The sequence below is a fragment of the Malus domestica genome, chromosome 03 (assembly GCF_042453785.1).
Source record: "Malus domestica chromosome 03, GDT2T_hap1".
Lineage (NCBI taxonomy): Eukaryota > Viridiplantae > Streptophyta > Magnoliopsida > Rosales > Rosaceae > Malus > Malus domestica.
Genome location: NC_091663.1, coordinates 28,747,769 through 28,767,600, shown reverse-complemented (window position 1 = coordinate 28,767,600; position 19,832 = coordinate 28,747,769). Strand labels below are relative to the sequence as shown.

The window sequence follows — 19,832 nt, the reverse complement described above, 5'->3', positions numbered from 1 at the left end:
CTTTATTTTCATTTCCTCTGATATTTGAATAGGTATCAGCTGGCTTGTTCTTGGCTGCATCAGTTTTGGCTGCTAGATTTATTGGGTTTATTGCTTTCATTGCAGTTACAAACTGCCCAGTCTCTTGTGAACCTTTCAGTGTTAAAACGGCCATAAATTCTTCTACAAAAACGATATTAACAATACGTGAAATGCTCCAACAAATAGACATCCGTAGCTTTCCAAGCATATAAGGCTCATTCTCTAATTCATTTTGAGCTGTTCACAACTTGCTTCCAAAGTCAGCTGACCTGCACAGGCAGTTTGACGAATTTGTTACTTAATATCCAACTTGTGCTATTTTTCTTTTCTTTGCTTGACAAATCTTAGAAAACACAAAAACAAAGTAAATAGCTCAAGAATATAAGGAACTAACTAAGAAAAGATAAGTGAATTTGATGTAAAGTATATATAAATATGAGCTTATCAGACCACCCCCCTAAACCAGATGAAATTATTTCTTGATAGGACTCGGCCGAATTTCATTGGGCTAGGCCCTTCCTAAGAATATTCTGAAATTCCTGATGCCCTTTTTATTGGGCCGAGATTAATTATAGGCTTGATCAAACTGTTATTTTGGGTACAAACAGATCCACAGAAAGTGGAAAAAAGATTGGGGAATGCACGTATTAATCATAGAGGTGTGGTTCACATGATGTGGAAAAATTGTTATAATAATAATTAGGGTTTTATTAATGATCAAAATTCCATTTTTTAAAAACAGTGTTCGTCGCAAGGTGGAGGTGGGACGAATTGTTAATTCATAACATGTACAGTTGTATGATGTACTAATTAATTAAATATCAAGGTCTTCGAATGCAAGTTACTCATTAGTAATAGTTTATTCCTAATCACTAGCTGTTACGTATCATGAAAGAAAATTTGCAGTTTTATCTCTATATAAGTTATACCTTGGAGCCAAGTTAGCATTGCCATTATGACAATTCGTATCTCACAACTGCCTAGCTAATTAATAGCAAACAATGGCGAAAATTCCAGTGGTAGATTTCTCGAAGAGGATTGCTTGAAGCCAGGAACAAGTTGTTGGATCTTGGCACGCAACGACCATGGACGGAGGGAGGTAAGGCCCAGTGGGGGCACATGCCCCCTCTCATCCCTTTTTTTTCTTTACAAATTATTCAATTAATCATTCCCATTTTGTTTGCTTTGCAGATTATTCAATTAATCATATTAAAATAGTGAAAATTCTCTTTTAGTTTTTAAATGCACATTCGTCTTGTACATTTTTCTCACGCACTAATGTCTAAACCTTGTTGAGTTGCATGTATTTGGTTAATTAGTACAAATGAGCATTTGTAAAAGAACTAGCTTTATTTGTCCAAAAAATGAGCTCAAATTTTTTAAGGAGCCCCCTCTTAGTTAAATTTCTAGCTTCGTCCCTGGCAACAACGTTTGCCATGCACTCCAAGAGCTTGGTTGTTTCACTGCAATCCTACCCAACAAAGTTCGAAAGGAACTTGCCAACACCCTCTTCTCTACATTTGGCGACTCGTTTGATCTCCTAAACGATATTCTTGAAAAGCCTTTTTGTACTGCATATTCCAGCTATGGGCATAAATTCTACGAGATTATGAACGACATAGACCCTCAAAATGTTCAACAATTCACACGTCTTTTTTGGCCCAATGGAAATGATCAATTTCAGTATATATAAGATATAATAAATTTTGCTGCATTTCCCAACATATATACACACACACACAAAGATATATTGATCATTTACTTCAATTTACACTCCTAGTAGTTTGTTCTTCGTTGGCTGGGCAGTGAGAGTGCTGACCTTTATGCAAAAGTGTTGGCAGAACTAGATCAAACTGTGACAAGAATGATGTTTGAAAATTACGGTGTGGAGAAGTACCACGACGATCTCATTCAATCGACTGTTTACTCTTTCAGAATGGTCAACTATGACGAACCCAAGAAAATTGAAACTGATGTAGGGTTACCTAATCATACCTGTAAACCATCAGAGGTTATTGAAGAAGCAGGTTATACATAAGCAAGAAAGAAGAAAGGGATATAGAGAGAAGTAAAAGATAGAGATATTAAAGACAGTAATATGTTGAGAATTGTAGTATATTTTCTTATTAACCATAATGGTTTGTTACAAGCTATTCATAATAGCATTTGGTAGCTTACACTCTAAGTAACAATATAACCAACTTAACTAACTTCATAATCTTTTGACACTTGTCCATTTCATAACCATTGGATCTTAATACTTCTAACATCCCCCCTTAAGCTCAAGGGCAGAGAATTTGAGCCTGAGATTGGCACAATGTATCTGAAAAAGAGGATCATACAATCATTTGGTCAGTATATCAGCAAATTGCTCATTTGAAAACACAAAATGCACCTGCAATTGCTGTTTTACTACCCTCTCTCGAACAAAATGCACATCAACCTCTATGTGTTTCGTATGTTGATGCTGGATTGGATTTAAAGTCAGTGTTATGGCATATAAAGCTAAAACTAATCTCACTATTGTTGGTTTAACAATTGAACTAAAAGTCTTCCCATAGTCAATCTCTTCTTCTTGGTTCAAGCCTTTAGCTACCAGTCATGCCTTCTACCTCCCAATTGACCCATCATCATTCTTTTTTATTTGAAAAACCCATTTGCAGCTAACCAAGTTTTTGTGTTTTGGCAGGGGAACCAAAGACCATGTACCTTAATTGTGTAATGCTGCAATTTCATCTTTCATAGCCTCATGCCATACTGGAGTTTTTAAGGCAGATTTATATGTTGCAGGTTCTACTTGAGTCAAGTCAACTCCTTCATGTTCATGAACAGTAGCAAGGAGAGCAATCTTCTTAATAATGCCACTTTTTGACCTTGTCTGCATAGGGTGGAGATTAACTGGAGGAATGGAGAGAACCACTTGTAATTGTTCAGGTTGGAATTCAGGTACTACAAGGAGTGTGGAAGACAATGGTTGTGTTGTTGACGTAGCAATGGATTGACTGCAACTTGAATCTTCTACATCTGAGCTTAAAACTGTAACTGAATTTGTAGTAGACCATTCTGAGATTTGATTAATGATAGTATTTGGTATAACACTAGGTGAAGGACCTGAACTTAATTGTGGTGGACTGGGTGAGGAATTCATAGGGTAGTGATGTTGTGAATTTGGTAAAACAAGAACATTGTTGTGATCTGGAACTGGACTTGGTGTTTGTATGAGTGATGGCAGTGGTGAAAAAGAAGTAGACTGGTGTATAGTATTCAAATAATTATAAGGAAACTTTGTCTCATCAAATATCACATGTCTAGAGATGTAGACTTTGTTTCTAGACACATCATAACAAATATACCCTTTATACTTGGATGCATACACCAAAAAGACACATTTGGTTGTTCTGGAGTCTAATTTAGTATTGTTGTAAGGTCTTAACCAAGGATAACAAGAGCAGCAAAAAACTTTCAAATGTTGGATCTCAGGTATAGAATTATGCAGCAATTGGAATGGAGACTGGTTGTGCAAAGCTGGAGATGGCATTTGGTTGATTAAGTACACTGAAGTTTGACAAGCAAATGACCAAAATAGGGATGGTAGAGAGGCAGTTTAAGTGATAAATGTTTCAATGATGTGTCTGTGTTTTCTTTCTACAATGCCATTTTGTTCGGGTGTGTGAGGACATGACATTTGATGATATATTCCTTTATCAAATAAGAACTTTTGAAATGCCTTACTAATATACTCACCACCACCATCACTTTGAAGAGTTTTAATGGATACTTGAAACTGGTTTAAAATAAAATTGTAAAAGGAAACAAAGATGGCAAAAACATCAAGTTTATTGCAGATAGGAAAAATCCAGCAATATTTGGTACAATGATCAATGAAAGTCACATAATATTTGAATCTTTCTAAAGACATACACGGAGCAGGACCCCACACATCACTATGAACAATATCAAAAGGTTGACAGACTTAACTAGGGGAGGAGAAAATGGTAATTTGCTAATTTTTCCATTTAAACAGGTTTGACATAGAGAAGGTGTTCTATCAGCAACACATGAAACATTTGAAGATATGAGAACTTGAGAGACTATTGGATTAGAAGGGTGACCTAGTCTTTTATGCCAAATATTGTTGGTAACTTGTTTTCCCAGAAAAGCTGCAAGTTGTCCTTTAGAAATTGCTGCATGAGAGGTTGATAAGATGATGGGGTATAATCCATTGCTACACAACCCTTTGTAAAGTATTCTCCCTATGGCTTTGTCTTGAATCAAAATGAAAATGCATCAAAGATCAACCAACAAGTATTATCCAAACAAATCCTATGCACAGACAACAAATTCTGAGACAATTTTAATACATAAAGGATTGAATTAAGTTTAATAGGCTGCATTGGAGTTCTGAGAAGATTAGAACCAATGTAAGATATTGCTAAACCTTCACCATTAGCTGACTGGATTGTCTCATTTGATGGATATGGAGTTGCCAATGTGAGATTGTTCAACTCTGAGGTCATATGATTATTGGCACCAGAATCAGTAAGTCATACTTGTCGTTGTAATGCTGCAGATGGCATTGTGAATGGAGAATAAGAACCATTAGGTGTTGCAGCATGCATAGCACTAATTTGAGAAGTAGTATTCTTTTGAAAGCATGTGTCTACACTGTGATACAGGTTCCCATATATGATACATCTTGAGGGAGCACCTGAGTTTCGATATCTGTAAGTGTCAGCAAGGTGGTTGTTCTTGCCACAAATTTGGCAACCCTGTCAAGAATTTATATTTCTGAAGTGACATGTTGAGGCCAAATGATTATATTTCCCACAGATTTGACAAGGTTGGGACTGAAATCCATAGTCATTTGATCTTGGTGGTGAATTACCAAGGATTCCAAGAGCAGGATTTGAATGAAAGTTCTTGTGATTACCATACTTGGGATTGAAGTTAAGAGTGAACTGATTCCTTCCTTTGTTATTGTTATTAAAGGACTTGTATACATTCGAATTGGGACTAGCATGATTGCCACTAGAAATGGGAAAAGATTGATTCTTGGAAGGTAAGCCAATGTTTTGTGCCATTAATGCAGACAACACAGGTGAATTAGAGCCATTTTCAAGCCAAGTTTCTTCAACAAGTAATTGAGATCAAAGTAATAGAGATCGAAGATCTTTTAGTGATATCATAGTCTTACGACCCCTAATCACTGATCTTATGGTATTGAATTCAGCAGGCAAACCATTTAGTGTAAGAATTACAATGTCATCATCAACAAAGAATACACCAACATCAGATAATAAATCTATTGCTTTTTTAATTTTCTGCAAATATAATGTGACAAAATCATTACCCTTGTTGATGCACAAAATCGGAAGGTCTTAGAACAACATAAATCCGGCCGTGAATCACACAAACGCTCAAGAACATAACGATGTATCATGGTTCACCCCAATGTTTGGGTTACGTCCACACTGATGTTGATTGTATTTCTCTGTATGAATGTATGGATTACAAGTGTGAGGCGGAGTCCCCGAGAGAAAGAGAGAGTTTGGGAGAGTTTCTCTGTTTGTGAGCCTTGTGGCTTCTGTATGTGAGGATGAGACTTGAGGATTGTGAGGGTGAGGATGCCCTTTTATAGACTAAGGGCTCATCCCCTTTTACATAAATCATGGGCTCAATGTCTAGAAGCCCAAGTAATGAGACCCAATATAATATGGTACCAACAGTAGTCCCCCAAGTCTTCAGTCAAGAGAGTTTTTTGGCTGAAGACTTGAAATTCAATTCATGTGTGGGCCGAAGTAACTAGATGTCATCTAGAACTGATACTCGATATGAGGTGGTGCTCAATGTGAAATGATACTCAACTAGAAATAGCACATGTTGCAAGGCTACTCGGCTTGTGACTTATGTTGCCTTGGTTGGCTCGGCTTATGGCGTTGAAGGTGAAGGAGTCCATTCTATAGAATAAGAGCTCGCTCCTCAATACATAAATGATGGGCTAGAGTTGATGTTCGCGGCGAGGCGGTTGCTCAGCACGCGGCGATGCTCTCTAATGATGGTGAAGGAGTCCCTTTTATAGAATAAGGGCTCGCTCTTTAATACATAAGTGATGGGTTAGGAGTGATGCTCACTGCGAGGCAGTTGCTGGCGACGATGCTCTATAATGAATTGCTGGCGACGATGCTCTCTAATGAAGGTGGAAGAGTCCATTTTATAAAATAAGGGTTCGCTTCTCAATGTATAAGTGATAGGCTAAGAGTCTCTCTCTAATGAAGGTGAGGGAGTCCATTTTATAAAATAAGGTTTTTCTCATCAATACATGAATAATAGGTGCTCTCTAATGAAAGTGAAGGAGTCCCCTTTATAGAATAAGGGTTCGCTCCTCAGTACATAAATAATGGGCTAAGTCCCCCAAGTATTTTTCATGAGACCTAGTTGCGGAAACCCAATATATGGTACATAGTGTAGTCCCCAAGTCTTTAGTCAATAGAGTCTGTTAGCTGAAGACTTCAAATTCAATCCATGTATGGGCCGAAGTGGCGGTTGTTCGGATGCGGTCTTTGTATACCATGCACTGAAGCTTTATAGGTGAAGCTTTGAAAGTGAAGTTTTATAGGTGAGGCTTTGAAAGTGAAGCTTTGAAGCTGGAACTTTTGTAAATAAAGCTTTGAAGTCGAAGCTTTGTAAATGAAGCTTTCGAAGCTGGAGCTTTTGTAAATAAAGCTTTCAAAGTTGGAGCTCTGTAAATGAAACTTTCAAAGCTGGAGCTCTTGTAAATGAAGCTTTCGAAGCTAGAGCTCTGTAAATGAAGCTTTCGACGTTAGAGCTCTATAAATGAAGCTTTCGAAGCTAGAGCTATGTAAATGAAGCTTTCGAAGCTGGAGCTCTGTAAATGAAGCTTTCGAAGCTAGAGCTCTGTAAATGAAGCTTTCGAAGCTGATTGACATGAGTGATGCTCATGAATGTTTATGTTGATTGACATGAGTGATGTTCATGGATGTTGACATGAGTGATGCTCATGAATGTTGACATGAGTGATGCTCATGAATGTTTATGTATGATTAACATAAGTGATGCTCATGTATGATGGTGATTGTTATGAGTGATGCTCATGTATGATTTTTGGAGGATGGGTTGTACTTTTGATCACCTAGTTGGTGATAATAAAGGCAGGCTGTTGAATAATTTTGGAGTACTGGACGTACTTTTGATCACCTAGTTGGTGCTAATAGCGGCAGGCTGCTGAATAATTTTGGAGTACTGGATGTACTTTAGATCACCTAGTTGGTGATAATAGTGGTAGGCTGCCGAATAATTTTGGAGTACTGGACGTACTTTTGATCACCTGGTTGGTGATAATAGAGGGTGAACCTTAAGTGGAAAGATGGAGCACTTCCACTTAGGTATACTTTTTTAATCAGCAACAATGTTGATCAGTAGATCTAGTTGCTCAATAATTCCTAACAATAAATGGCAGCATAAGTGTGACTGTATAAATCAAATTGACAAAGTTTGTTAAGGCAAATATTATACTACGTGCCTTCTATAAATAAATAATTTATTCAGTCGTGTGGTAAATCACATGTTGTATAAGTGACATAGTTTAATAACAGTCACAATATCACTAGGCAATGAATAAATATTGCACAAGTACTTGGGTTAAATATGTGTGATGACAGATGGCAGACAAAAGAAAAGTAAAGCTCTTTTCTTTTTTCTTTTGGCAGATGGCAGGGAATAATAATAGAATTCTTATAAGCAAACTTATCTTCTCCCTCTCTATTGTCGGTCTGGTTGAAGGTTATGGTTTCCTCTGATTGCTTATAGGCTGACATTTCTGAACACGAAGCGATTGTTGGACTGAATTGCAGTAATTCGAGAGAGTATGTGATGTCAGGCTTCTCAGATTGACTGAGGAGAGAAATACTCAAGTCGGCCTCTGGAGGCATAATGTCGACGAGGTTATTGGAGTGGCGGTGCAAGGCGACGGAAATGGAAGGCTTGAGGAGCTCCCGATTAATGTTGCTGAGAATCTTAACATAGTAATTGGAGCCGGTGGTGGAGCCCACAATCCCGTTGTTCTGGTCGACCATCTCCATGAACTGCCCGATGACGAGCGGTACCAACATAGCCCTACACTCTTACAGAGCCTCTCTATCTCGTCCTCTAGATCTTTTCTCAGCAGCTTCCACCCTAACTTCTTAGCAAATGCCAGCATCTTCTCCTTCTGCTCCGCCGTGAACTTCGTCCTGAACTGCTTCTTCCCGCTGCTCATCCTCTCTCCGCTGTCCGGCAACCCACCTTCACCAACATTATAGTCAATGAATTGGTCTTGTGTTATGATATTTTTGGCGAGATCTCGACCTCGGCCACTACAGCTCATGATGACATGGTTTTGATGATGTCCTGATCTACCGTCTTCTGCAGCTTGGGATGACGTGGCTGCGTAAGTGACTCTGCAGTGGAAGTTACGGTGGCATCCGTAGGCGACGCATTGTATGCTACCTGGGGATGTGTGGTCAAGTATGAACTCATCACAGCCATCTGTGGCATAGCTACCGAGGATGGCTGCATGGTTTCTCAAGCACTCTCTGTATACTTCGTTTGTATTTGGATCATGATCTCCCTTCATCCCTCTCTTTCTCTCTCTCTCATCTTCTCTCTGCTGATTGAATGGGTGTGTCTCTGAGTGTGGGTGTTGGGTGAAGGAATTGGGCTTTTGGTTTTGGTTTTGGTTTTTGGGTTTATGCAGATTCACGGTGGACAGTGATGAGGTCTCACGGGGGTGAGATGAAAAAATAAAAGAGAATCGACATAGCTTTTCGTGTCATTTCCCACAGTCGGCGCCAAATGTTGATGCACAAAATCGGAAGGTTTTGGAACAACGTAAATCCGGCCATGAATCACACAAATGCTCAAGAACATAAAGATGTATCGTGGTTCACCCCAATGTTTGGGTTACGTCTACACTGATGTTGATTGTATTTCTCTGTATGAATGTATGGATTATAAGTGTGAGGGGGAGTCCCCCAGAGAAAGAGAGAGTTTGGGAGAGTTTCTCTGTTTGTAAGCCTTGCGGCTTCTATATGTGAGGATGAGACTTGAGGATTATGAGGGTGATCAGGCCCTTTTATAGACTAAGGGCTCATCCCCTTTTACATAAATCATGGGCTCAATGTCTAGAAGCCCAAGTAACGAGGCCCAATATAATATGGTACCAACAGTAGTCCCCCAAGTCTTCAGTTAAGAGAGTCTTTTGGTTGAAGACTTGAAATTCAGTCCATGTGTGGGCCGAAGTAACTAGATGTCGTCTAGAACTGATACTCGATATGAGGTGATGCTCAATGTGAAATGATGCTCAACTAGAAGTAGCACATGTTGCGAGGTTGCTCGGCTTGTGACTTATGTTGCCTTGGTTGGCTAGGCTTGTGGCGTTGAATGTGAGAGAATCCCTTTTATAGAATAAGGGCTCGCTCCTTAATACATAAATGATAGGCTAGAGTTGATGTTCGCGGCAAGGCGGTTGCTCAACAGGCGGCGATGCTCTCTAATGATGGTGAGGGAGTCCTTTCTATAGAATACGGGCTCGCTCCTCAATACATAAGTGATGGGTTAGGAGTGATGCTCGTGGCGAGGTGGTTGCTCAGCTGGCGGCAATGCTCTTTAATGAAGGTGAGGGAGTCCTTTTTATAAAATAAGGGTTCGCTCCTCATTACATAAGTGATAGGCTAAGAGTCTCTCTCTAATGAAGGTGAGGGAGTCCATTTTATAAAATAAGGGTTCGCTCCTCAATACATGAATAATGGGTGCTCTCTAATGAAAGTGAGGGAGTCCCTTTTATAGAATAAGAGTTCGCTCCTCAGTACATAAATAATGGGGTAAGTCCCCCAAGTATTTTTCATGAGGCCCAGTTGCGGAAGCCCAATATATGGTACATAGTGTAGTCCTCCAAGTCTTCAGTCAATAGAGTCTATTGGCTGGAAACTTTAAATTCAATCCATGTATGGGCCGAAGTGGCGGTTGTTCGGAGGCGATCTTGTATACCCTACACTGAAGTTTTGTAGGTGAAGCTTTGAAAGTGAAGTTTTATAGGTGAGGCTTTGAAAGTGAAGCTTTGAAGCTGGAGCTTTTGTAAATGAAGCTTTGAAGTCGAAGCTTTGTAAATGAAGCTTTCGAAGCTGGAGCTCTGTAAATGAAGCTTTCGAAGCTGAAGCTCTTGTAAATGAAGCTTTCGAAGATAGAGCTATGTAAATGAAGCTTTCGAAGCTAGAGCTCTGTAAATGAAGCTTTCGAAGCTGATTGACATGAGTGATGCTCATAAATGTTTATGTTGATTGACATGAGTGATGCTCATGGATGTTGACTTGAGTAATGCTTATGAATGTTGACATGTGTAATGCTCATGAATGTTGACATGAGTGATGCTCATGAATGTTTATGTATGATTGACATGAGTTGGAAGATGCTCATTCTTGTGATTGTAGAAAATTGTTCTTTAAGGCGATTTCACATTTCTTTGGAACTAGTGCTTCCAATTACACAAGAAACTGTAGCAGGAGACAAAGTTGCAGTAATCAATTGCATTAAAGCCTTATCATGCATCTTTGATATGTTGTAGTCATCAAATGGAACCCTTGTAGAGGAATCGCCAGACAAAATTGCTGAATTATCAGAGGAATCTTGACTGAATTGAGCAGGGCAAGACATTGAACCATCAACGAAACCAATTATGCTATGGCCTTCAAGAAGTAGCTGCATCTGAAAATGCCAAGCCAAATAGTTCGTCTCATCCAATTTCACATTCACCGAACTTGAGACAAATGAAATCAAAGAGGTAATCGGAGACTGTAAGATCTGTAACTGAGCAGCTGTCACCATTGTTGCAGATTGTAGAGAAATCACAAAGAATCTTGACAGAAACCAAACCACAAACAGTTAGTGGGCACCTTTTGGAGATTGAAGAACCAGACTAAGAATTGCAGAGAAAGCACCCCAATATACCAAAAACCAATCAGCAATATACCAATATACTAGAAAACAATCACTGTAGCGGAAGCAATTGAAACCAAGATCGACAAACCGTCAAGCTTTTATGCTTGTTCCGGCGATGATACCATGTAAACCATTAGAGGTTTTTGAAGAAGAAGGTTATATAGAAGCAAGAAAGAAGAAAGGGATAGAGAGAGAGAAGTAGAAGATTGAGATATTAGAGAGAGAAATCTGTTGAGAATTGTAGTATATTTTCTTATTAATCACAATGGTTTGTTACAAGCTATTTATAATAGCATTTGGTAGCTTACACTCTAAGTAACAATATAACCAACTTAACTAACTTCATAATCTTTTGACACTTGTCCATTTCATAACCATTGGATCTTAATACTCCTAACAATACCGACAGGACATTTTCCACCACTCTTAGATGGATTCGAATACTAATGCAACCTACCCTGAAAATAGGATAGATTAAGAGTGAAAAAGAAACCCAGAAAAATCACAACCGAAAATGGAAAAGAATAATGAGCAGATAGAACAAGAATAAAACAACCCAATAATTAAGAAAATTAAAACTAATTAAAAAATAAATCTTATTCAAAGAAAAATATACAATATAATATTGCCAACTCATGGGCATGACGTTCATTCTCAAAGTCAACTAATCAAGTTTAATGCGCTAATTCCAGGCGAATTTAAGTTTAATACGTTCATGATGTTCATTTGATATCATTGATATTTCGGCAAAATTTCTGTGGTAGATCGATATATAGCATCGATATTCATTGATTTTCTAATATCTCGCCAATATAGAGTGAAGTTTACATTTCACTCCAATTTTCTTACCGTTCTTTGATTTTTCGAAAATTACAACGAAATTATCGACAATTTCGTAAATATTTTAAACATGATATTACCATATGCTTTGTAAGGTATAGCTAAAAGCGCACTTAGATGAATTCGAATACTTATATTTATTAAAACATAATCTTGCAAATATAAAAGGAGACACAAATTCTAATAACTAATGCAACTTATCCCGAAAATAGGATAGATTAAGAGTGAAAAAGAAACCCAGAAAAATGAACAGCCGAGAACGGAAAAGAAATATGAGCAGATCAAACAAGAATAAAACAACAACCCAATAACTAAGAAAACCAAAACTAATGCAAATAAATCTTATTCAAAGAAAAATAAACAACATAATATTGCCAACTCATGGGCATGATGTTCATTCTCAGAGTTACCTAATCAAGTTTAATGCGTTAATTCCAAGCAATTTTAAGTTTGAAACGTTGATGATTCTGCTGAGATTAATTATAGGCTCAACCCAAACTGTTATTTTGGGTACAAACAGATCCACAAAAAGTGGAGAAAAGATTGGGGAATGCACGTATTAATCATAGAGGTGTGGTTCACATGTTGTGGAAAAATTGTTATAATAATAATTAGGGTTTTATTAACGATCAAAATTCCATTTTAAAAAACAATGATCGTCGCAAGGTGGAGGTGGGACGAATTGTTAATTCATAACATGCACTGTATGATGTACTAATTAATTAAATATCAAGGGTCTTCGAATGCATGTTACTCATTAGTAATAGTTTATTTATTCCTTTGAAAAAAAAAATAGTTAATTCCATTTTACAGTGTTCGTCGCATAGTGGAGGTGGGACGCATTGTTAATTCATAACATGCACATCTGTATAATGTACTAATTAATCAAATATCAAGGTCTTCGAATGCAAGTTACTCATTACTAATAGTTTATTCCTTTGAAAAAAAATTTGCAGTTGTATCTCTATATAAGTTATACCTTGAAGCCAAGTTAGCATTGCCATTCTGAGAATTTGTATCTCACAGCTGCCTAGCTAGCTAATTAATAGCAAACAATGGCGAAAATTCCAGTGGTAGATTTCTCGAAAGAGGACTGCCTGAAGCCAGGAACAAGTTGTTGGATCTCGGCACGCAACGACGTTTGCCATGCACTCCAAGAGCTCGGCTGTTTCACGGCAATCCTACCCAACAAAGTTCCAAAGGAAATTGCCAACACCTTCTTCTCTACATTTGGCGACTTGTTTGATCCGTCAAACGATATTCCCGAAAAGCCTTTTTATGCTGCACATTCCAGTTATGGGCATCAATCCTACGGGATTTTGAACGGCACAGACCCTCAAAATGTTTAACAATTCACACGTCTATTTTGGTCCAATGGAAACGATCAATTTCGGTATATATAAGATATAATAAATTCTCCTGCATTTCCCCAACATTTACACACACACAAAGATATATTGATCATTTACTTCAATTTACACTCCTAATAGTTTGTTCTTCGTTGGCTGGGCAGTGAGAGTGCTGACCTTTATGCAAAAGTGCTGGCAGAACTAGATCAAACTGTGACAAGAATGGTGTTTGAAAATTACGGTGTGGAGAAGTACCACGACGATCTCATTCAATCGACTGTATACTCTTTCAGAATGATGAAATATGACGAACCCAAGAAAATTGAAACTAATGTAGGGTTTCCCAGTCATACCGACAGGACATTTTCCACCATAATCCATCAAAACCATGTCAGCGGTCTGGAAATAAATACAAAGGGCGATGACTGGGTACTTTTTGAGCCTCCACCTTCGTCGGTCATATTCTTAGCAGGTGACGCATTTCAGGTATATTATATCGCATAATACTTATGTACTCTACTCTTGAATATATCTTTGTATTTCTCATGGAGTTTTGTTAACCGGCTCATATTTCATGTTAGTTAACATTATTGTATCTCAACAAGGATATGTGCGTGATTGTTTTGCCTAGATTTGGAGCAACAACAGAATTCGACCTTGTAGACATAAAGTGACCTTGAGGGAAAATGATGTAAGATACACGTTTGGTGTCTTCGCAAGGAACAAAGGGGTGATACACGTACCAAATGAGCTCGTGGACGAAGACCACCCTTTACTGTACAAGCCTATAAATCATTTAGACTTCCTTAGAGCACGGAGAATTGCTGGTACAGGTGCATATGAGTATGCCACAAAGGCATAATTAATGTGCCATTTGATATCCTTTTGTCCAAATCCCTCTTCGGGTTCTCTTTCTTTTTTCTTTCATCTATTTTCTTATTTTACTTTTTGTTTCTCCAAATTAATAAGCATGCTGCTTATGAGTCATGGGTACATGTTGAATTGAAATATTTAAGGAGATATTCTTGCAGTGGCGAAGTTAGGAATTTTCGGGGGAAGGGGCAAAATTTCAAAAGGTAAAAGGTTCAAAAAAATATCGACACCCACATCATTTTATATACTAAATAATATTAATGTCATTCATAATTTGTCAATATAAACAAGTTACAATGTCGTTCATATTTTGTGGTACTTTACCTAATAATTTGGCATCATTCCTTTGGAACTTAGAAAATCCTCATCCAAATATGAATATGAATGCAATTAGCCAATTTTAGATGTGTCCTAGCAGGCGATCCGTTTGTGAGTGATGGTGGCCGTGTTAGCTGCGGTGTGGTGTTGGTCATGCGAGTTGATGGGGGCAATGTGTTGGTGTTTAAGGGAAACTCTTTAATAGAAGTAGAGTACGTCAATACATGTGAATCTCATCTCTATTAAAGAGATGGTACAAGTTTATGAAAAGAATATCATTTTTGTTAAGTGTGGTATTCTGATAAAAAGTTAACATGTATACTTTTTAGTGGAATGTATATCGATGATGTGAGTACTAATAAATTATATTCATTTGATTAACATTATCAAAATTATGGTTCTTAACTGAATTACATACTGTCATTAAATTCATAAAGTAGATTAGAGATGTCTAACAAAAGACACAATAACCAACTTGACAATTTTTTTTTTTGAACAAACGATATTATCATTAAGGGGTGGGGGAGTGGACTAAGTCTTAGCAATAATATGGTTCAAATTCGCCTTTGGCGTGAATTGAACCTAAGACCTATCACTTACATTAGACTGTAGTACTAAGTGGTAACTTGACAAAATTAAAACAACTAAAAAAATGAAATCGAGGGATAATCACAGAACCAAAATGCCTTCACTTTAAATAAAATATTAAATGAAATAAAAAGAAAAACGAAAAAGAGCCCAAAAATTAGGACGAACCAGTTTCATGTGGGTTGTAGATATAACTAAGTCAAAAGCCTATACCCGTAACATAATCGTTCCATTAAAGCCAATAAACATAACGGCACAGTACCTCTTAAAACCAATAAACGTAACGGCACCGTTCCTCTTAAAGCCAATAAATTGAAATATGTTACAGTTCTTCTTCCTTGCGAGAAGATGTGTGAAAATTTCACTATTTTATTGCAGGTTCAGAGGAATGACGTCCAGTCTAAAGGGATGGCTTATCGCTCTTAGAGTCGAGTTCCGATGACCGGAGGTGCAACCACACCTACTTGCGTCTGTATGGCTTGCCACTGCACGCACAACGTTTGTGCAACTGCAGCAAAAAACAGGGCTTCATTTTCGATGAGATGAGGGGCTGGTACTCACTCCTGGGCTTCATTTTTGGTGAGGGGAGTGGCGGCCGCCACTCCTCGCCCTCACATGGCTTCGCCACTGTATTCTTGTGTATGGGCACTCCTATAATAAGGCAGAAAACTCAAAGGGGAGAGGGAATGTGGGGTACAAGGGGTTTTTTTCTTTTTCTTTTAAGGATGGTTGGACTGTTGATGTGGCCATAGTGTTCCGATCCAATAATATATCGATATCAAACTATTATCCAGCATTAGTAATGTATAAACAGGGTAACAACATCATATTAGCAATACTATAAACAAAAGGGTGTTTTAATATACGTGCCACCTTTTCTCATTCATCCAGCGAATGACATACCTTGGCTAATAGGATGCCGCCATGTGTAGGCTACTCCCTAACACTATGGCCGGTCGCCTCCTCATCTAAATAGCTTCATCTCCACCAAATTTTGATATAAACTTTTCGCTATACAAAAAACTCTAAACACTCACTATTTTCACACGATTCTTAACATGGTCTTGACATGTTTGACACCCAAGTTTTTCATTGAGCACCGGAACAATTTTGGCTTCATTTATTTGCTTGCTTATTATGCCGCTAGCATGTCGCTATCCATTTTTTACGGCCTCAACAAGTAGTTGTAACAACATGTTGCTCTCTTCCACAGACTACTGATTATAGTTTCCTTTTTCCTTTTCTTGTTGTGAATCTCCCATTTATAATCTTACTAATACATTATAATTCTTTTATTAGTCATACATTTCCTACACGCATAAAATTTCAAAACAAACAAATTGAATAAAAGACCGGTCAAACAATAATAAAATAAAAAGCAATGTACATAGAGTACAATTACAAAATCATTTAACTGAGCAAATGCACATGGGACTACAATCGAAATGGCTGAAAATCATAGCTCCTGACGTGACATGCACCGACTGCCTTCCCTTCGTTGGATACCAAACAATGAATGTTTCACTCCCAAGTTACACCCTCAATCCACCCAATGTCTCACTACCAAAACAACTCTCCAGAAGATGTAAGAAGTAATACAACTCTCCAGAAGATGGGAAAATAGGTTTGGAATCCAAATTTCACAACAACCACAACAACTCTCCAACGAGTTAGTTTGGAAAAATCACAAAATTAAAAGACAAAAAACCACACGCCTAATTCAAACAACAGATTCGAAACCAGAAAACTACAAGCATATATATTCATAATTCTATATGCAGTACTATTCAAACAACAAATCCCAAACCCGAAAACCACACGCTTTTATATTCAGCAATTAGGGTTTCAAATCCTGATAAACCCCAAACCAAAAAACCCTAATCCTAGAACAAGATTGCAGCATCCAAATAAGAAAAATCATAAGAAAACATAAGCATTTGATGAGATATTTGTGTTAGAAAATTAACAACTTAAAAAATAAAGTTTTCCTCTACTTATATAATAACACGTGATGTACCTTATATAATAACACATGATGTACCTTATGTGTCACAATGGAAAATTTCTCCACAAGGTGGAGGTGGGACGAATTGTTAATTAATAACTTGCACAGCTGTATGACGTATATTAATTAATTCTCATTAGTAATATTTTATTCCTAATCACTAGCTGATAGGTATCGTAAAAGAAAATTTGAAGTTTGATTTCTATATAAATTTTACGTTGGACCAATCCTACCCAAGAGCTCGGCTGTTTCACGGCAATCCTACCCAACAAAGTTCCAAAGGAACTTGCCAACACCTTCTTCTCTACATTTGGCGACTTGTTTGATCCCTCTAACCATATTCCTGAAAAGCCTTTTTATGCTGCACGTTCCAGTTCTGGGCAACAATCCTACAGGGATTTTTAACGGCAAAGACCCTCAAAAAATTCAACAATTCACACGTCTTTTTTTTGCCCAATGGAAACGATCAATTTCGGTAGGTATAAGATATAATAATTTCTGCTGCATTTCCCCAACACATACACGTACACACACTTAAGATATATTGATCATTTACTTCAATTTACACTCCTAATATACAGTTAGTTCTTTGTTGGCTGGCCAGTGAGAGTGCTGACCTTATGCAAAAGTGCTGGCAGAACTAGATCAAACTGTGACAAGAATGGTGTATGAAAATTACGGTGTGGAGAAGTACCACAAAGATTATATTTCATCGACTGTTTACACCTTCAGAATGAACAAATATGACGAACCCAAGAAAACTGAAACTGATGAAGGGCTACCCAGTCATACCGACAAGTGGTGTACCTATTAACACTACACTATGAATCTAAGAAGAAGAACAGAACAATCTTTAAGTAAAGCAGCAGAGAAAAGAAAGAGAGAACAAGAGATTGAACGATGATTTGTATATTTCAGAATGTATTGGAATACAATTCTTAGAGAGAACCTTTCTATTTATACATGCTTATTTCTATCTTTTTCAGTTTCTAACAAACCCCATAACCACCTTATATCTTCCTACAATCCCAACTAACTATCTAACTGACAGAATAACAACCTTGCTGATGTGGACTGCTGATGTGGATTGCTGATGTGGTATATCATTCAACATCCCCCCTCAATCTCAACTGGGTTTCCAAGTTGGAGATTGAAAGAATGCTTGAGAAATAATGGACTGTGCAGCCCCTTTGTCAGAATATCAGCAGTTTGTTCTTCAGTGGACAAGTAGTGAACTTGGAGATCTCCCTGTTGAACTTTCTCCCGTACAAAGTGGTAATCGGTGTCTAAGTGCTTAATCCTGGAATGAAATACTGGATTTGTACTTATAGCAATAGCCGATTTGTTGTCACAATAGATCACAGGAGAAGAATGTAAAATGACAGCCATATCTTTGAGCACACTTCTGATCCATGCTATATCAGCAGCTGTATGAGCCAAGGCCTTATATTCAGCTTCGGTAGAACTTCGGGACACAGAATCCTGTTTCTTCGATTGCCAAGAAACTGGATTGCATCCAATATAGACTACATAACCAGTAACAGATCTCCTGGTATTTAAATCCGCAGCCCAATCTGCATCACTGAATGCATGAATTCCCACTTCTGTATGAGCTGAGAATGTGATTCCATGATGCATAGTGCCTTTCAAAAACCGTAATATCCTTTTAACTGCCCCAAAATGGACCTCAGTTGGTTTAGCCATGAATTGACACACAGTGTTTATTGCATATGCAATATCTGGCCGTGTAAAGGTTAGATATTGCAGTGAACCAACAATACTGCGATATAAAGTAGGATCTGATAAAGAATCTCCTTCATTTAGAAGCAAAGGAGTATGAGGTTTGCATGGTGTTGATGCAGGTTTACAGGAGTCCATACCGGCCTTGTGAAGAAGATCTTTGACATACTTAGACTGATTAACCCCAATATCTCCATTGGATTTATAAGTGATCTGCAACCCAAGAAAATATGTCAATCGACCCATATCTTTGAGCTCAAATACCTCAGACAGTTCTGTAATTATCCTCTGAACTTTACTGGAATTGGAACCAGTAATAATAATGTCATCTACATAGAGAAGTAGAATGACCATGTCATTTTCACACTGTTTGACAAATAAACTGGAATCTGATGTTGAAGCTTTAAATCCCATGGCAGGTAGATAGCTTGTAAACTTAGAATTCCAAGCTCTTGGAGCCTGTTTAAGCCCATAGAGAGATTTAATCAGTTTGCAGACATGTGTTGGCTTAGTGACATCCACAAACCCCTGTGGTTGTTTCATGTATATATCTTCCTGCAATTCACCATGCAAGAATGCATTTTTAATATCAAGCTGTCGTAAATCCCAATGGTTAATAGCAGCCAATGCTAGGACAATTCGAACTGTGGTATGTCTCACAACTGGACTAAAGGTTTCGGAATAATCAACACCTTGCTCTTGGGAAAAACCTTGGGCCACCAACCGGGCTTTGTACCTTGAAACTGTGCCATCTGGATTCTTTTTTATTTTGTAGACCCATTTGCTGCCAATAATAGTCCTATCACTAGGAGGTGGGACCAATTCCCAAGTGCCTTGAGCCCGAAGAGAATCATACTCGTCTTGCATAGCACTCTGCCACTGTGGCATGGTAGCAGCCTTTCTGAAAGTTGATGGTTCAGCATCATCACTATGAACAGCCAAAAAGGAAAAACCTCCACCAAAGGAAGTGTCTTCAGCTAATTGAAGTGACTGAAGTTCAGGAAATGTAGCTAAATAGCCCTTATAACTCCTCTGTGGTGTTGTACCACTCTTCAACCTAGTGACCATTGGATGAACAGAAGTATTATTGGATTCACCAAGATTAG

At 37.9% G+C, this 19,832-nt stretch overlaps 1 protein-coding gene across 1 annotated transcript; it reads right to left on the bottom strand.

The window, feature by feature from the left end:
• Positions 1 to 2,731: 2,731 nt before the first annotated feature.
• On the bottom strand, positions 2,732 to 15,555 carry LOC139194786 (zinc-finger homeodomain protein 6-like). Its single transcript, XM_070819701.1, has 4 exons — positions 15,477 to 15,555; positions 13,946 to 13,987; positions 8,149 to 8,619; positions 2,732 to 3,063 (listed from the first exon to the last, which is right to left on the bottom strand). Exons 1-4 carry the CDS (start codon positions 15,553 to 15,555, stop codon positions 2,732 to 2,734), a joined length of 924 nt encoding a protein of 307 aa, XP_070675802.1.
• Between the last annotated feature and the right edge of the window lie 4,277 nt (positions 15,556 to 19,832).